Consider the following 20,850-nt stretch of genomic DNA (forward strand, 5'->3'; position numbering starts at 1 on the left):
AAAATTTAATTATTGAATATGATTACTCAAAATTTTTGCTTCTTTTAACATGGAGTTTTTCATGAATTTATACTATATACTTTATTTACATTTTAAATTTAACCAAACAATGCACTGCCAACCATTAGTTAAGCCTTAGATTTTGATTGCAATGAATGAAAAGAGCATGGAAAATACAGACAAACTATATTCCTGAGTTTGATATTGATTCAAAAGCATATATTTTCTTTAACCCTTAACATTCACAGGGTGTATAAAATAATGGAAACACCTAAAGAATGAAGAATTATGAACTTTAAACATGGCACAGGAGCAACTTTAGCAATTAAAAGTGTTTATGGGATATGACTTCCTTTTCCTGCACAGCTACAAAGATTCAGAGATATTTAAGTGCAATAACTGCATGAGAAAGAAGATTTATTTTCATTTTCTGCTCTTCAAACATAGCTGCCAACCTGGTCATTTTAAAAACTGGGAGAAATTGGAAGGTTTTCATGCTGCAGCGGATACGTCAAGAGAATGCTAAATTGCCTTAAATCCATTTTACAATGTATAAGTCAAGTTATAGAACTGTTTATAATATGATTCTGATATAAAACACATTAATATTTCATTAGGTATTCTAAATCTAATATTTCTGGCTAGTTCATTTCATTTATTAAAAAAAAAAAATTGTTTAAACTGACAAAACCCTGAGCAAGAAAGAAAAGCTTTGAATTATAAAATACTCTTAAAATGATGAAAATAAAATTACTAATTAATGTGCATACAATTATGTAGGTATATTTAATGTAACATTTATTGATGCAAAAAAATTAAATTCAAATATTAATTGAGTAAATATTGGGTAATTTCCATAGAAATTTCTACAAATGGTTACAGTAGATTAAAACAATTCAGATCAAATAAAAACCAATAAGAAAATTGATGGTGAACATCAAATGGAGGGAGGGAGGGAGGGAGATAGAATCTACAAAATTTAACTTTCAATGAGACATGATGATGTCACTGCCTTAGCTTTCGCCACCGTAACATTTTATCCACCATACCTTTAATTTTCCATTTCTTTTTTTTTCAACTCTTAGTGATGAAAATTTTTTGCAAGATGCATTTGAAAGAGATGATCTAAAATCTTTTTTTTTTTTTTTTTTTAAATTTTCCTCATGACCATTCACATTCAGCATTACTGTAAGGAAACGTTGAAACTGACAGTGCAGAGAAGAAGCCTTGTGTATTTTTCTTTGCCACAGCCATTCTGGACTTTTGAGATCAAAACTCACTGCTCTAAATTTCCTGCCTGAGTGAAAAACTGGGTATTTAAATTTTCTGTGAAAGAAGAAACATTAACTACTGTAGCATGGATAAATACAACATTCTTAGAAAGAAATTTATGAATCTTGTAAATTTTCTCACAGTACAGTAGAGATTTTACATATAAGTTTTTTACTTGCACATCCAACAACTAGATCAGAATTACTGGATCAGATTAAAGGGGTTATTATAAAACTCTTCAGTGGGAGATTTGTCCTTAAATACTTTGAGAAGAATAAGCTTTGAAAGCATTTCCTTTAAAAACTCCAAAATGACAGAATGCATATTGTCACGAGCAACTCAACGATTTTATAAATTTCTTTAAAGGTTAAATTTTTACGGTTTGGCAACATTGTATCGTTTTTATGTTTTAGAATAACAAGCAAAATGCACCATGACTTTGCATTAAAGTGGATTGCCTGTCTTATAGTGAATTAAGGTGGATTGCCTGTATTACTTAATTATAAGTTTCTATTAATGGAGTACCGACTGAATGAACAAAATTCAGGTAGAGTCTCGTAACATGGTGACCGTATGACGTGATATTAAAGGTACGTTATTTTGAATGACCTATTATTCTGAAACTGGAATTACTTGTTAAAAAATGCTCTCCTATAAGAGCTAACTTCACAAAATGTTTTAATGGTTTGAATGATTTATTAAAGGCAGATAATGTTAAAGAAGAGAGCATTAGATCTAACTTTGCTAATTTACATAGAATTTATCGTCAGCTAACTGAAATAGATCAGGAAAAAAAGCTCTTTATTATTAGAAGACACAGACGATAAAAAGTATCAGAACAAGTACGCGATAATAGAAGAATATAACGAAAATTTCATAAAAGCGGAAGTAAACGTAGAAATGTATTTAAATAGAATTTCTAAAACCAAAAGTTTTGTTGATTCTTCGGCCATTCAAAAACGAAAGTTAAAGTTACCAGAGATCAAACTTTTGAAATTTGACAGGGAAATCAAAGATTGGTTTGCCTTTTGGAGCCAGTTCAATAGAATATATGATGATGAAAGTATTGTGAAAGAAGATAAATTTCAATATTTAATTCAATGTTTGACTAAAAGCTCTAGAGCTCATGATATTGTCGATAGTTACCCACCGACATGTGAAAATTATGATAAAGCTATTGCACGTTTAAAATCAAGATTCGGCAGGTAAGAATTACTAATTAAATTTTATATACGCGAACTCTTAAATCTTGTTGTAAAAAATGTTACTGAAGAAAAAAGAAAGTTAGACACGTCAAAATTATATGATAAATTAGAATCACATCTAAGAGCCTTGGAATCCATAGGCTTAACATTCGATACATATTCAGCTATACTTTTCCCTCTTGTAGAATCGTGTATTCCGGAAGACATTTTTAGCGTTTGGTTAAGAAACCCTATGGTTAACACCAGATTCGATTCTTCTGAAGAAAATGCTTATGGGGAGAAATTTAAAAAATATTATTGTTCCTGAAAGCTGAAGTTGAAAAGGAAGAATGTGTTTGTTTAGCAAAGGGATTTGTTAGTAAGGAACACAAATTTCAGATGGAAAAAATACAGCGTTCTCTTCCTAGTAATCCACCAATGGCAGCAGATTTGTTTGCTGGAACAACAGAGAATATATGAAAAATTTTTTGTATATTTTGTGATAAACTGCATGAAAATAAAGATTGCTTTTCTGCACATAAACTCAAGTTTCAAGAAAAACAAGAAATTTTAAAAAACAAAAAGGCCTGTTTTGTCTGTTTAAAAATGGGACACTGTTCTAAATTTTGCTAGTCCAACATCAAATGTGTCCTTTGCAGTAAAAAACATTTGATTTTGATGTGCCCAGAACTCCCTGGAAATAAGATGAAAGGTGACGTACAAGAACTTGAGAAGACGTTGTCGTCTGATGTTAGTTCATCTAACATACGCACTTCTGATGAAATATCGCTTCAAACGTTGCAAGTGAAACTGAAGACTAAAGGGAAAGAGCTACAAGTACGTGTACTTATTGACACTGGCTCACAACATTCTTACGTTCTTAAAGAAACAGGTAAGAAACTAGGTTTGAAGCCTACATAAAAGAGAATCTTAATTCACTCTCTATTTGGGGGAATTACAACTGAGAAAAGGGAGCATTATGTTTATGACATTAACATGATATCTTTGAAAGGGGACTTCTCCTGTAACACATAGACTCCAACCTTCAGCAAACCTTGTCAGTAGTCAACGCGCGAACGACATTTTTACAACTTTGAAAATGTGCGCGTAGCGTATGTTGTAATTAACCATTCATTAATTTTAAATTAATAATTAATTGTAATCAATTTTATTACATTTAAAATCCATATACATATAAAACTGAATAATTAAAAATATACCTTGTAAATTATATGCACATTTAATTAGAAATTTTCTTTTAACTCCTCAAGCATTCACTAATAAAAAGTACTTCAAATCACTACTAATCATAGAAAAAATCAGAAGCTATAAATCATATCTTTATTCTGGATATGATTTCTACAGGGAAATAAAATTTAAATAACCAAGAATGATACATATAAGTATTAAACAAAATACGCATAATTTATGAATGCAAAGATGTAGCAAAGATTATGAATGTAGCATGCTTAGCAAGCTTAAGTTCTGATTTTGAAAATGTTTTTTTATAACACAGTTCTTCATTTGCCTGCATATTTATTTTTTCAATCAAAACTGCTTCAAGAGTTTTAAGATCTAAATTTGGTCGAAATTCCGTCTGATTTTTTTTAACAATAGAAAAAATTCTTTCGCAAGCTGCATTTGAATGAGGTATTATTAAGACAGCAAGCATTACAGAAGGCAATACTTTGTATTTAATACACCCATTCATATTTTTTAATTTGGCAATTTCTCCCCATGCTATATCAATACGCAAATCTACAATTTCTTTCAAATCATCTACTTGATACATGGAAAATTCAATTTCTACTTGATTAAGACATTTTTCATCAATAATGGATGGAAAAGTATTCATCAAGTAAAGAACAGATGAAAATGAGACTTCAGTTCTCAAGTTGATGTCAGCAACTTCAGCATGTTTTAGAAATGGATCACTCAGTGGAAATTTATCAATTATATATGAACATGCAGTTACAAAAAAAGCTCGCACAGAATTGAAAAATGATTTCACTTCACTTTCATTCAACTTGGCATTTTTTAAATATAGTCTTGTTTCCACACCAATCACTAAATTTTCATTTTCTTTTTGTTTACTATACTTCTGAAATGGAATAGACGTTAGAGTAACATCTTCATTTTCTTTAGAAATTACTGATGGTTTTACGAATCTAACAAATAAATTCATTAAAAGTTCAAAAAGTTCTCTTCTCAATTTATGTATATAAGGAGCTTGTTGTTGCAAATTAATATTTACTGTTATAAACAAAGGCAAAGTATTTTTCAAAAATAACAAGTACAATTTGGTGGTCGGTGACTGTAAAATTTTTTTAATGTTTTGCAATCTCTTTCCTTCATTCTCACTGCTATCTGGTTTATCTCCAAAAAAATTTATCACAGCATCCCACTGTTCCAAAATCCTTGTTATAGATTCTAAAAGAGACAACCATCTCGTACTGCAATATTTCAAAATTTTATGAGATTTTGCATTCTGTCCCAAAATTTGTTGAGCAACTTTGAAGCTATGCTTCCGTTTCGAACTTTTCTCCAAGTAAAAATATATATCTATTATCAACATTTCAATTTCTGAGCCAATTAATTTTTCAGTAGCTTTTTTTGCAGCTATATGCAAGAGGTGGCACGGACCACCTCGGGTGATTATACTTGGTTGATGCATTTTGATAAATGATGCTACACCTTTAAACTTTCCAATCATATTACTAGCATTATCTGAAGAAAATGATAAGCAATTTTTCCATTCTAAACCTTTGTTTTTAAAGTTTTAATTTATACAATTAAAAATACCTTCTCCTGTATTATTCGTGCATTCTAAAATAGAAATCAATGAAGTAATTATCACTCCCTTTTCTTTACTGTAGTATGTTATAACCAATGGGTACAGTTTGTTATCATTGTTATCATTACTTCCATCAGTACTTAGAAAAAATGATGTACTGCACACTGATTTTATAATATCAGCAACAGTATTTTCTGCAAGCGTTTTCACAATAGCAGCAGTTTTGGTATGACCGCAGCTAAATTTTTTTGCTATGGCAGAATCCGGAAACATTGCTTTGAAAAGCTCTTTGGAATGATCCGAAACAGAAAGCGGTAGATTATGTTCAATTAAAAAAGGAACAAAATAGCATTCGGCTTTTATAGGATCTGTTTCATCATCTTTTATTAAGAAATTTGTTATTTCTTTAGATTTTACGGTGTCAAGTTCTATATGCTTTTGAGAAAACACATGCCGTTTACAGTCATCTTTTCTGCCATGAGCAACTGAGAAGTCTTTGTTGCATGCACTGCAGTGTGCATGATTCACAGAAATTTCGGACGCTTTAATGCATGGAAATTCTGAAGAATATGAATCTTTAAACTTCTGCTTTGATAATTTTGGCTTTTTCGTTCGAGGCAGCATTATGATTAAAAATCTTTCACCTGATTCACAGTTTTAAGACACACGCTAAGCTCTCACCGTAAACTACACAATGCAGCTGAATGCAGCCTAAACACGCATCAGCGAGGAACCTGGGAGACAGACAATTGGGTGGAACTATTGATAAGTCGTTAACGGTTGGAGTTACTGATCTACGATTGGCTAATTCTTCAAAACTAGGAACGCACTCAACACGTGATATATGATAACACGAGTATTCAGCCAATCATCGGATGAATTAGTTGGTTCCGTTTTGCGTACTGGTTCTCCTGCTCTTGTTTCTGTAAAATCCGTAGTTTTTTCCATACTTTTCGTAGCTCGTAGTTTTTCATGAATTTCCGTAGAAACTACGGAGAATCCGTAGTAGTTGGAGTCTATGTGTAACATAAAGGTTCTGTATCAGCAGATCATTTGTGGCAACATTCCTCGGTTGAGAAGAGACCTTTATAAGAAAAAGTTAAGAGAAAATAGAATTTGGCTCACTGACTATGGGCGAAAGTTGTCCTAATATTGATCTGTTAATAGGTGCAGATTATTGTGGTAATATATTTACAGGAAGAATATATACACTGAAGCCCAATTTGATTGCATGTGAAACTTATTTAGGATGGGTTATCATGGGAAACATGTCCGAAGAAAGGTTTGACGAAACTTCATTCCACTTAGCGACATCTTTACTGATTAAAAATTCTTCTGTGGCTGATTTGTGGAAATTAGATACTATAGGTATAAAGGATCCTACTGAAACAAGAACTAAAGAAGAAACGGAACAGTCCATTCTTCAGCATTTTCAAAAAACCGTTCAAAGAGATGAAAATGGCAGTTACATCGTGAAACTACCTTGGTTAGAGACGTGCCAGACATTAAGTGAAAACAAAGACATAGCTGAAAAAAGATGCATAACTACTACTCAGGAACTTCTTAAAGAAGGAAAATACGATGACTATGAAGCTGTATTTAAGGAATGGTTACACGAAACTATCATCGAAGAAGTACCAGATAGTGAATTGGGAAATCCTTGTCATTATTTGCCTCATAGAGATATTTTTAAAGGAAATTCTACTACGAAGGTACACCCTGTATTTGATGCTTCGTGTAGAAGTAAGAACTCACTTTCACTCAACGACTGTGTAGAAATGAGACCAAATTTTATCGAAAAAATTCCTCATTACTTATGAGATTTCGTCAGAAAGAAATTGGTGTAGTTTCGGATATAAAAAAGGCCTTTTTACAGATATCTGTGGCCAAAGAAAACCAAGATTTTCTTAGATTCATATGGTGGGAAGATTATAAGAAAAGAAAACAAAAAATTTATCGTCACCGATGAGTAGTGTTTGGACTTACGAGCAGCCCTTTTTTACTAGCTGCCGTTCTAGATTACCATTTAGAACAAAAAGAAAGCCATTTTCCTGAAACCGTAGAAAAGCTGAGGAATGCATTCTATGTGGATAACTGCATAACTTTGGTAACTAGTCAAGATTAACTTAAAAAATTCATTTTTGAAGGAAAACAGATTCTGGTTACGGGTTGTTTCGATTTAAGAGGTTGGGAACATTCCAGTCTAACAGGTGAAGAATGTCAAAAAAAAAAAAAAAACTTGTTCCTGTTCTTGGATAATTATGGGATAAAACTAAAGTTGTTCTGTTTTGTGATCTTGGGAAAAAAAAAAAAAAAAAAAAAAAAGGATTTCAAGCAAAAACCCATTACTAGAAGACATATTCTTTTGACAGTTCACAGCATCTTCGATCCTATAGGAATTCTGTGTCCAGTCGCAATTTGTTTGAAACTGTTAACACAGAATAGCTGGAACCTGAAGATTGGTTGGGATGAAACCTGTCCAGAAGATATTCGCCTGGAGTTCAATAAATGGCTTGAAGATTTACATCTGTTAACAGAGATCAAAATTCCAAGATATGTCAAAAGCAATGTCCCGGAAGAAAAATTGAGTTTCCATGCTTTTTAAGATGCGAGCAAGTCCGCCTATAGCGCAATCGTATTTCTACAAAGCGAATGTGAGAAAGGGGTAAAAGTTCATTTGATTGAAGTTAAAAGTAGAGTGGCTCCTTTAACAAAGATAACGATGCCTCAATTAGAATTGTTAGCATGTTTGATCGGAGCTCGCCTCACTGCAACAGTGAAAGAAGTGATGGATTTAAAGGGAATATCAAGTACCTGTTCGACTGATTCCTCTACCGTTATGTTCTAGATCAAGCATCAAGATAACCGGGGAACATTTGTACATAATCGAGTGAAGGAGATAAGAAATTTAACATCAAAGGAACAATGGAAGCGACAATCCGGCTGATCTCCCATCCAGAGGATGTTCCCTGGAGTTCTGCTCAGATCCAGATGGTGGGAGGGTCCACCGTGGCTTAAGCAGCCTGAAGAAAATCAGCCCGTCTCTGAAATTAAATTAAATGTGGAAGACGTTTCTAAAGAAAAAAAAAAAAAAAAAAAAAGGGGGGGGATAACTGCCTTAGGTACCTCAATTGCTCCTAACGAAAAATGGTACTTGTATCGTTTTTCTAAATATTCGAGAATCATTCGGCTGATAGCTTGGATTCTGTGATTCTTTCATAATTCTAGAAATTTCGATCACAAACTGAAGGAAGAAATATCTGTTCAGGAAATAGAAGCAGCTGAGAAAAGGCTTTTCTTAATTGTTCAGAAAGAATCTTTCCAAACAAATCTACAAAATCAAAGTTGAAAACTCTTTGCATTTTCACTGATAAAGAAGGCTTAATGAGACTGAAGACAAAAATCCTTCGAAGAGATGATACCGATTATTTCGTGTGTCCCATACTTTTACCTTCTGATAATCAAATTGCAGAAAAGTCAATTTTCAAAAGACATACAGTACTTTCACACGCTGGAGTTCAAATTGTTTTGATGGATATTTGTCAAAGGTTTTGGATTTTAAGAGGACGCAAAACAGTTTAAAGGGTAATCGCTAAATGCATTCGATGCAAAAGATATAATGAAAAAAAAAAAAGGAACAGTTCCAGTCGCACTGTCTGAAGATAGGTTCCGAGACACTCTGGTTTTTGAAGTAACTGGAATAGACTTATCTGGACATCTTTATCTAAAGGATGGAAAGAAAAGCTGGATACTTTTATTCACCTGTGCTGTTTTTATAGGGCCATACATCTCGAACTGATACAAGGACTTTCCACCGAAGATTCTTTGTTGGGCTTCCAAAGGTTCATAGCCAGACGTGGACGACCAAAAACTATGTATAGTGACAATGGTACGAACTTTGTTGGGACTAACAACATCTTTCTTTCACTCGATTGGAGCAAAATTATGCAAGAATGTTCTATTTTGAGGATTACATGGAAGTTCAATCCCCACTTGGTGGGAGCGTATCATTCAGATGGTTAAGAAAATTTTGAGAATATTAGGAAGAGCCTGCTTGAGACATGAGGAGCTTTGTACCATTCTCTGCGATACGGAAGCTGTAATCAACGCAAGACCGTCAAGTTATTTGCCTGAAGATCCTGAAGATTTAGTGCCTTTAACACTCTATGTTCATTCAGGATATAAGAACGGTGGGAGTTCCGGACTTAAGACCATATAGATGAAGTCAATATCACTAAGAGATATAGATATCAGCAGAAATTACGACAAGATCTCGGAAAAGGTTTAGAGATGAATATTTCAGTCTCCTAATTCAGTCCAGAGATAATAAAGCTACTCGAAGACAAATATATTTAGGAGATGTGGTACTTGTGGGAAGTGACAACAAAAAAAGATTGGACTGGCTATTGGGTCGAATAATTGAACTATTCCAGAGTCAAGATAATTGTGTTAGAGTGGCAAAGGTGAAAACAGCTGCAGGTGAATTGATCAGTCCTGTGCAACGACTGTATCTTTTGGAAGTGATGGACGACGAGAACTTGTTTTTACCTAAACAAAACCAATTTAACATAGTAAGTAAGTAGTAATTTAACATACTAGTAAAGAAATTAACTTTAAACCTCCTGATAAGATAATTAAAACTAGATGTGGTAGAACTATTGTAAAACCTTCACGTTTTAATTAGTTTTTCTTTTATGATTATACTAAGTATTGTTTAGTCTCGATATTAAGTATATTGTATTTTGATTTATGTTCTGCCCACCATAAATCAAAAGGTGGGAGGAGATGTCGCGAGCAACTCATAGATTGTATAAATGTAATTTCTTTAAAGGTTAAATTTTTACGGTTTGGCAACATTGTATCGTTTTTATGTTTTAGAATAAAAAGCAAAACGCACCATGACTTTGATTTAAGGTGGATTGCCTGTTTTATAGTGAATTAATTAAAATAGATTGCCTGTTTTATAGTGAATTAATTAAAGTGGATTGCCTGTTTTACAGTGAATTAATTGGGTGGATTGCCCATATTATTTAATTATAAGTTTATTTTAATGGAGCACCGACTGAATGAACAAAATTCAGGTAGAGTCTCGTAACATATATTATGAATCAAGGTCTTTGGTTAGCATAAGTATAGTCATTTACTCAACACAGGAATAGAGTTCAACAAAAACCAGTGAAATGGCCTACTCAATTTAGAAGATAAAAATTAATGTAGCCTTTCTTGGCTAATTGTAAGTCTTGGATGTTTGTATTTATACACATTTTTGCTTACATTTTGACATCGTATGAGGTAATTTACCGATCTTAACTTTAGGATTATTTTTAGGTTTTATAGATTTAAGTGAAATACTTTCATCTGAATGTTCCTCTATCATCTTCCTTTCTTTGAAATAAGATTCCAGCAAGTCAACAGATGACAATTTAATTCTCAGCTTTATAAAAGTCAGAAGTGGATGCTATTTGCTCCAACCAAAAGTATTAAACATTTTCCTAATGACAGTGATTAGGACGACAATTTAACCTCTCTCTTCGCTTTAAAAAAACAAAAGCTCAGTAGTGGATTGCTCCAACAAAAGTATTAAACCACTTTCCTATTGATAGCCATCTGGGTTGTATATTCCTTAGAATCTTACCTCTTTATCATGGTGAGGTTGAAACTTTTGAAGCATTTCTTCTTCCTCTTTTTTAAATAACAAAATATTGCCACAAATTTCATCTTCCTTCACTGGCAGTAAATTTGTACTTTTTTCCTTGCAACTACAGTAATGAGATGGTGTTAACCACCAATCACAAATAATTCACATTATACTGTTTTTAGAAGAGAAACTACACCACATATATGTCCTATCATAACAGAGGTATTGCTGCAACCAAAAGCAATACAATTTCCAATGCATATACATTTTGATTCATATTACCAAATCATATTACAAATGTTTAATATTGAGTCACCTTCTAAGCTTGGAAAAATGAAAAGGCAAGTTTCCACTGAACAATCTTCAAAGAAAGTAACCATCTGAGGATATAAATTGTTATCTCCCATTAGTCGAAATACTGAAGGGCTTGGATTGTAAATACTTTCCTCTGAACCCAACCCTTTATAACTACAGCAGTTGTTTTAGTCCGTTACAAAGCATGATTTTTCCACTTCATAATGAGTATCATGCTATTATTAGTTACATTTAAGCTCCTTTTGATAACTGTAGTTTGTTTGTTCTCTATGAACTTTTTGTTTCTGAAGTGCGTGGCAACGCTTTTTTTACCTACTATAAAACATTTTGAAATTTACCAAGCATATCAAGCAAAAAGCATATTCTTCTCTCTTCATTCTTGTACAGATTCAAATTTTTTTAAATAAGATTCTTTAAAGCTCTGATCATATTTTGGAATACTTTGCAGCCAACTAATAAAATTAATGAGTTAATAACAAACTTCAAGTTTCAGCCTCTGATGTGATTTTTGGAAGATAGGGTCTTAGAAGATCACCTGCATAAAATGAAGTAAAAAAACTCTCTTCACTTTGTGTCAGACACGCTTACATCATCATCGCTTCCCATCTACATGGATTCAACACTTTTGATAAGAAACTTGCAGTCTTCATCTAGTGCCCTACATTGACGAAAAGGATCATGACTCATTGTCTTAACCAATCAGGCCTATTCTGTAGTTTTATCCAAGGTTACTGTACTAACTGATCTTAGTTTCGCTGATAAAAGCTTAAAGCCTTGTTGGTAACAATGAAATGAAATGATAAAAATAAACTTGGAGACTCTGTGATCTACTGGGCGACCGATGATGAAAAACTGGGCTGGTTTATTTGATTACGGCAAAGCACTTTAGGGCTGCTTGCCTACACACACAAAAAAAGGGGGGTATCCCAGTAAAAACACAAGAGTTAGCAGCTAAGTTCAAACCATGACTGAGAAACTTGAGTTTGGTGAATAAGGGCATTATCAGTTTGAAAGATCCAGTTATACATAAAAAAGAGTAAATTACAGAAAGACACTGTCATTTTGAATCATTGCAGATTGCACATTATTAGCACCACGCTGCAAGCTTTAGTCAACAGACCTCGTGGTTAGAGGAAGCAAAAATCTTTACTATGTATGAAACCAGAAAATGAATGTACAAGATTTTTTTTTTCATGGTAGAATACGAAAATTTAATTACATTGAATTAATTACCTGCAGAGTTCTAAGTAAATAAACAAATGAGATTTTCAAAGTTTTGAATAGAGATATGGACCTAAAAAAAGAAGCAACAGGATGCCCTGAAATAGGCATCCAACCTTTCTAAAGAATACCTTAAAACAGGAAAAAAGGGGGGAAAAAACTTATTTATGCAATACCAGATAAAATCTAAGAAAGAAATTTTGCTATATACCACAATTAAAATTTTACCGAGTACTTGTAATGGGCATAAAACGTTCAACGACAGCAGTATCATTTCTCAGTAAAGCCTGCTTTATCCACTAGTATAGAAACATTTTGCAAGTTTTTTTTTTTTTTTTTTACTTGTTGTTTTTTAGGTATTTCTTTTAAATGTGTCCATTTCAGGACATCTCACACTTTTAAGCTGTTCAAATGCCATTTCAAAAGTAATAAACTACACACCATGCACAGTTCTGTCATGTTGTGCTTGAACAAATATGACATATTACCAAGTTCATCAAAGTTTAAGGGGGTAAAAATATCTACAATATTAAATTTTAACTATTTAAAACATACTTTTTAATATAACTCAATAATCTAGATTTCTTATCACTGACAAGAATAAAATTTGTATCTTTGTTAGATTATTGACTATATTATGATAGATTTTAAACTAAACACTACAAGAAAAGGAATAATGATCTAACCTAACAACTTCTGTTTTATCCCACGTTACAGACGACGTTTTGCCAACAGCACTACTTGACCGTAAAGAAATCATTCTTGGCGGTACAGGATCAGTATTGGCACGTATCTTTTGTCTTCCTCTAGAGCTCCAAGATGTATTACATTTTAAATCACTAGAAATATTTGTGCTGTCTACTTCAGAAAAAGTACTCGGGAAAGGCACTGGGGCTGGAGCAGTGGGTTCTACTGTAAATAAAATGCAGAAATTTTAAAAGATGTAAAATGTTAGCTAAATGCAAAAATATTGCACACCAAGTTTTGCAATACAAATAATTACTCTACATATTTAAAAAGATTAAAATACATTTATACAATGAAATAATTTCTTTTAACTGGTACTATTCAGTAACTTATACACAGAAAAATCATGTAAATTTTTTTTATAAGAAAACAAAGGAAGCAAGCTTTATTTCAGCTAGTGTTTTTTTATGTGCAAGACAGACACCAAAATATTAGCTAAGAACTGCTTTAATCCCAGGTAGTCACAAATAAAAATGAATACATATAGTGCAAATTCAGCAACTCTGGTACAGTTTATCAAAAGTAATTAGTACAGTTTAGAAGTAATAAATTATAACAAAAAACAAGGGCATTAATTTAACATTTACAGTTAATTAATGCTGCTATTCTCGCAAATTGACTCTACAGCATCAGCAATTCAACATGTTCTACATTTTCACCAACATGAAATAAATACAAACCAGGCAAATTATTGAATATACTTTAAACTTTTCTACAAATGAGTACATTTTAAAGTAGTTATCAACAATTTTTTACTTGCTTTATTAAACAAATCTCATATTTGTACTGAGTATACACAAATTTTGATGGTTTAGTTCACTTGATTATGGCAAAGCATGCAAGGGATATCTGCCTAAGACAAATGCTTTTCTGGAGGACTTTGTGGAAACTGGCTCATACTTTGAACTGCAAACAACAGCATAAAAAATGATTCTAAAATATTACATCATTATCTATCACTGCTGCTATCAAGCCTTGCATTCTTCTTTTCCTTTTTGGACTTTTCATATATAGTCCATGTTAGGCTGATGTGACAGTAATTTTTTTCATCTTTATTCCTTACGATGAAAATTCAGTTTTTTACAATTTAATACAGTAGCTTAATTTGCAAACATTGTTCATAAATTGTAATTAATTAGTTCATAAATTGTATTTTCTCAATATTCTGAGGCATGAGTCTGAACATTTGAAAATTAGAATTTAGTTAGCATGCATTCAGAAAATAATGAAAAATTTTATATTCAAGCAACACATTTTAATATTTTAAACATTTGACTTTTACTGAAAAATGACAGCAATAAACCAAAACTGGACTTCCTTTTCACCATCCTGCAATAATGACAAACTTATAACTTTAAAATAAATAAATAAACAATTACCTCCTTCTTGTGGACATTCAGCCTCTGATGGAATTTTTGGAAGATAGGGTCTTAGAAGATCAGGTTCAGCTGCTACAGATGTTTTCTGTTTAACAGATACACCTTTTCTTTTTGATGGCGAGTGCTTCAAAGCTGAACGGAGACAAATAATTATGCACATTGTTTTAAAAAAATCAGTTTTTAGAAATACATTCTAATAGCAACAAAAAATGAGGTAATTAAATTCAAGTTTAAGACAAAAATGTATCTTAACTATACATTAAAATTATATAAACTTTTCTCACCTTCTTCATGTATATAATTAGCTTTTTCAGAGCCCTATAAACTAGGTTAAGATAATTATATGAAATAATGAGTAAAATCAAACTCACATTTTCTGCCTTAGTAAAAATAGACTCGATAAATTTGTATTTTACAATTTCAACTCCACTATTAGCTACAATGTGTTTACCTTTTGGCTTAAAAATAATCTGAACATAAACAAACAAAATTATAAATCTCGTGCTCAACACGCTGACAGACCTGTTTCAGATTTTCAAGTTACATATCCTTCTGCCATCTAAAGATGTCACAAGAACAGACTCCTTAAAATTTATGTATGAGAAATATTTGACCAACAAAGTAAGAATTTAAGTGCTAGCGAGTCATTTAAGCCAAAAGGTCAGTTGAAACTGTAACACTAATCAAGTCCTTTCATGAGTTTTAAAAAGACATTTATAGCTAAAACAAAATAAATTCTACATGACATTTTATACTGAATTAAAAATATTTTTTACAGTGTTACACACACACATTAATGCTTTTCCTTCAATTATCAGCCATCATTATTTCCTTTTATACGCACCACAAAATCCATGCCACAAAAATAATCCTTTCACATGCTAGTATAAAAGAATGCAAAACAATTTTAATGTTGCAAGAGCACAACACACAATTTGTATGGAAGGCAATTTTTAAATTCACTGGAAAATAAGAAACTTAAAATTTTAATATTTAAAACCACACATAAGCAAGCAACTACATCAAATAAAAGTTCATAAACTATATACATGGACAAGAATTTTTAAGCAGGATACAACAAAAATGAAAAGCATACCTAGGACACTAGTAACCATGGTCTTAAATTTGCGATGCTGGCCAGCTGTTTGTAGTCAAATCCAGCAGATCATGAAGGCAGGTAAGGAAGGTAAAAATGTAAATGTGAGAACGGCAAAATTACTCCCTCTTTGAAATTCGTATTCACATGACAAAGTGTATTCAGGTATATATTATGCTTCACATTTTTATTTGCATCAATTAAAACAAGGGGTAAGGTAAGCTACGTGAATAAAAGCACACAGAGACATTCATATTTTGGAGAAGCTGGAATAGAGATGTCATATTTATTTGTAATTTAAATTAAAAAAAAATTCTGTTGATAGCAACACCATTTGTAATGACGAAAGAAAATAAATGCAGAGAATTTGTCTTCAAAATATCTTCACAATTCCCTTGCCAACCTATAAACCTTAAAATGATATTCTTTTATTTATACAGAATGATTAAAAATATTTATATTAAATAAACAAATAAGTAGGCTCAGTTCAAAAACTGAGTCAATTAGCATTTAAATGAAAATAAAGCTACAGTAAACGTAATGCTAAAATAATGATAATATCCAGTTAAAAAAAATTTTAAACAAATATTAAGAAATTTAATGACAAAATAGATTTCCAATATTTCTACAGTAATGATTCATATTTTAATAGTTTTGAATAGTAACCACCCAGTTTCTAAAACAATCATTACATTTTAGGAACACTTTACAATAAATAGTACTGTTTACAGCACCTCAACAATTTTGAAGTTCAGTAAAACCACACCTCTTTTTTTTAAACGGATATAGTAAACCTATGCTGCTCTAACTTAAGTTTTGCTTCTAAACAGATGATGCAATCCATCTCCTTTTATCAGATTTAGAGTATAATTTTTACTTTCTACATTTTCTATGTATAATGCATACTAAGAATCATCATTGAAAAATTGTATCATGTAAGAAAAGATAATCAAATCACAAACAAATATGATATATTTTAATGCCAACAGCACATTACATGATAGGGTGATTTTTCAGAACAAGACAGAGAACTATACGTTAAGTAGTATCTGCATTTCCAAAATCCTTATCCATTTTAGCATTATATTTCTAGAAATGTGTTTATGAAAATCTGATGTTTCTAAGCTGCTGCATCCTTCTACTACCAACACTTTACTCAGTAGTTATGGGGTAAAAGTTTTTCATAAACTGAATACAATGATATATAACTGTCCAGGTATAAATGAAAGTGCTGAAACTAATGGCTTTTTTTTCCTTGTGAGTCTCTGTATGCTGTGATGCACTTCTTGTTCTGAGTGAGTTTATTTCAGTCGTTATACTTTTACATAACAGTTTAAAAAAAACAGAGTGACTAATTTTTAATCTTTTGCAAGTGTTGCTGTAACCATTACATTTAAATATTCATACACAGGTATGAATATTTTAATAAAAATGAAATAAAATTTTAACATTTTAAAATGATTTTTCTATACCTAAAATAAGCAATTAAGGAATACAACTTAGAGTAAGTACTATGGGATGAACACTACTATGAGGTGAACAGTAGAACCTGATTATCTGTGTTATCTGAGCCCAAAGCAATAAATAAAAGTTGTTAAAAAAGCCTCATCAAAAGATAAAAATTTTGCAGACTTGGTTTTAGGAATAATTCAATCCCACACAGAACCCCATTGTCATCATGTTTGGCCTTGATTCTTGCATTCTTTGAGCGAAAACTCAGTTGGTATTTAGTTTTCACAATGGAGCCAAACTACGTAGGATTTAGACTCCCCTTATTTGTGCGAGTGTTTTAATAACTGCTTGAAGAAAACAAATGGTTTTATTACTAGAAGAAAAGCTTACTGCTATTAATATGCTAGATTGTGGAGAAACGAAATAAAGGTAACTAGTGGTTTAGGCAATGGGTGAAGAGACAGTTAGTGACTGGAGAATGAAAAGGTAAGAAACTGAAAAATGGGTGACTCAGCATGCACACATGACTCAGCTAATGTCACAAAGAAAAAAAAAAAAAAAAAAAAAAAAAAAAAAATGAAAGACAGTGATTACGATCAATCATCAGAAGCACTGTTTTTATAGCTTCAACAGATGAGAAAGGAGGGAAGTCCACTATCTGGTCCAATATTTCAAGATAACTTTTTCAGCGATACTATGCAATACAAGTAAGGAAACATTTAGTAGAACAACATGTCTTTAGCCTGTGATCTCATGATTATTTCCAGTGGTGTATAGCAAAAGCCAGCTAAGAATTAAGGTATGCTAAAATGACAAATTACTTAAAAATCTATAGTATGGTTCTAAATGCAGAAAACACTGCTGCCAATAGTGGAGAAAGGGACAAAGAGGTTGCTGCAAATGGAAAAATTTTGATTGAGAATTTAACATTAATTTTCAGCTCATCAATTACAGGACTTGAACAGCACAGCCTAGTAACTGAATGCTCTGAACTGTATAAACATTCCTTTGTAACTGAACTTTATAAACATTCCTATCAGTCTAAATTATTATTAAGTTATATGAAGTAACTTATATAATTTACACTGATAAGAATGTTTTTTTTTTTTTTAAACAAACACATAAATATTGAGCTTTTTTGCAAACTTTGATTCCCTTAAGATTACAAATGCTTAAATGTTTCCTGTTCAAATTTTTCATATTTTTAATTTTATAATTTCTACATGATATCATTAGATTCAAACTGATGATTGGAAATCTAGAAAATTCTGAAATCGCTGATGTCCCAATGAGGCTGCATCTCACTGCTGTATACATTAAACATTTGCACTCATGTAAATTATAAACACTGTGAGGTTATATAATTTAAGGGTTAGTATGCTCCTGCTCGTAAGGTTTTAAGTAACATTTCAGAGAGGTCTGTGGTACCACTGTTAGAACTGGATCAATAAATAGCATAGCTTATATGAAGAATCTATTCACAATATGTACATTCACGAAAACAAAGTCTTATGCACATTAAATATTTTGTACATAAATATTACATATACTAAATATATAAAAATACTAATTCCTTACAATCTACACATAGTTAAGCCACATGCTGCTGTTCATCTCTGCCACTGAATAGTTTAAACACAAGCGAAAGGCCACTTAATTCTTTTAATATTATCGGAACCTACTGGAGCTATATCTCTCTTTTGATACTTTCTCTTCGTCTAGCATTTACTGGATTTCTCAGTAGTTTAGAAAGATATTCTTTCCGAAATCTATTTCTGAGATAATCTGATTTGTTCAAAATAACAAATTCATCTCTCAGACTTTCATGTATGAAGCGAGCCGACATCAATGGCAAGGGTTTATTTGGATCTTCTCACAAATAGATGTGTGTTCTTTTATTATATTCTCACAGTAGCACAGAATGTTCATTTCTTCACATGATAACTACACCATGCCAAAATATCACTCCAACAAATCTTTCATACTGTGAAAACATGTGCTCCTATCATCCACCATACTATGCTGCACTCAGAGGATTAAACATTTACACGATTAAACATTTTTTAAAGTGCATTCTGGTTCAATGCCAGATAAAATTATTCCTTTTGTGGCAGGCTCTTGGTAGCCTCGAACAAATCACTGGCTAACCTAACACCAATGCCACGCAACGAAATTTCTCCAAGTCCTTTTAATTAAAACATCATATCTACGATGAACTGCTTCTGCGGTTCTCCCTCTGTCAAAAAATCCTTGTGATAAAATTTCTTCCCAGAAGGTGGTAGTTTCAATTCTTCTACAAGCTCTTCTGATATGTAAGATCAATGCAAGCCTTGTCCAACAGTGCTGTTACTTATCTCTATTTTCCTTTATGTCAGACTCCAACTATGATAGTTTTAAAAAATATACTTTTTGAAAACAACTCCATAGAAATCGTATGACTCATAGTATCTCTAGCATTTTTGGAGTCCTTTTTACTTAATTATGGACACAGCAATGCATAATACAAAACTTAGGCATGATTTTGACACGTGACCAGCTTTTAAACAGATCAGGCAACACCTTTTCTGATTTAGACTAGAATAGAAACACGCTAATGTGACAATCAAAATCGTAAAAACAACCTTGTATTTAGCGTAAGTATAATGATGTAAAATCGTAAAAATCATTATACTTACGCTAAATACAAGGTTGTTTTTACGATTTTGAACTTCTGATTTCTTATAATGACATATGTGCACAACCTACAGAGGTTATTAGTGCTAGACACACATTGATTGTACACATTCACAGTTAAATTCACACAAGAAATAAATACAATTACAAATTTAAAATAACAGCAAACATATAAAATCAAAAGAAGTAATAAAATGATGGATATTGAAATGAAGTTACTTATAATTTAAATAATGATGTGAAATGTGAAGCAGGAATAAAATCATAAAACACGAGACATTAAAATATATAGCATTAAAATACAAGGATATAACATAAAATTTGATGACAAAAACCAGTTTCTGTCAAGTACTGAAATAAATTAGTATTCCCCTCTTTCCCGATTATTCCGTCAAGAGCCAAGCCAGAGTCATTAAAATACTTTAAAAGGAATGTGTTAAAATATGAGCATTCAATTAAAAAATGACACACTGTCAGAACATTGAACATACAGCTTCACTCTCACCCTCCAGATGATAAGTGTGCATGACTTAGTGCCCAATACATTACCTCCTCTCCTTGGTTACTAATAGAATTTCAGTATTCCACTACTGGTTTCAAGTATTCTAACACCTCACAGTAACTGCCACTTGCATAAAACTTTTTCCTTCGTAACCCTGTGAATATCTGTAAACTCATTTTCTTTCATCCCAACATGACCAGTACCCATCAATATAGAGTTTAATAGCTATGCATTAGTAAGTTTAAATCTAACTTTAGAATCTTAATAACTACTGGATTTTGAGTGTCAGAAAAGCTTTCTAAAGATTTCAATGCACTGTACCAGTCTCTATAAACAAATTTTTTTTGGCCTAGCTTTGATATGTACAAAAACGCATAATGTACAGCAGTTAGTTCAGATGCAAAGATTGAAGAAGTGTGGTGCAAATTTCGGCCCTTTATGTGGTCATCAATTACAAATGTTTTCCCAATATGATCAGTTGACCTGGATCCACCCATCTGTATATACAGGAACATAACTGCTATATTTAATGACTGTGCTCAGCAAAAAGTTGTCTGTAGAAGATCTCACTAGTGTT

The 20,850-nt window shown here is 32.0% G+C and overlaps 1 protein-coding gene across 8 annotated transcripts in view; it reads right to left on the reverse strand.

Moving 5' to 3' along the window:
- Window positions 1-20,850, reverse strand: part of LOC118183889 (phosphatidylinositol 4-phosphate 5-kinase type-1 alpha-like) — a 488,382-nt gene that overhangs the window by 62,712 nt on the left and 404,820 nt on the right. For 6 of the 8 annotated variants that reach the window (XM_085807847.1, XM_085807845.1, XM_085807842.1 and 3 more), the window contains 3 exons: window positions 15,647-15,691; window positions 14,551-14,682; window positions 13,111-13,336 (listed from right to left, as the gene is read on the reverse strand). In XM_085807847.1, coding sequence (XP_085663973.1) covers window positions 13,111-13,336; window positions 14,551-14,682; window positions 15,647-15,691 — 403 coding nt within the window. The remainder of the gene's footprint in view (window positions 1-13,110; window positions 13,337-14,550; window positions 14,683-15,646; window positions 15,692-20,850) is intronic. The other 2 variants (XM_085807843.1, XM_085807846.1) reach the window with 2 other exon arrangements.

This window comes from Stegodyphus dumicola, chromosome X1, assembly GCF_044657685.1.
Source record: "Stegodyphus dumicola isolate Sdum_Otavi_A_Nest chromosome X1, ASM4465768v1".
NCBI classification, from domain to species: domain Eukaryota; kingdom Metazoa; phylum Arthropoda; class Arachnida; order Araneae; family Eresidae; genus Stegodyphus; species Stegodyphus dumicola.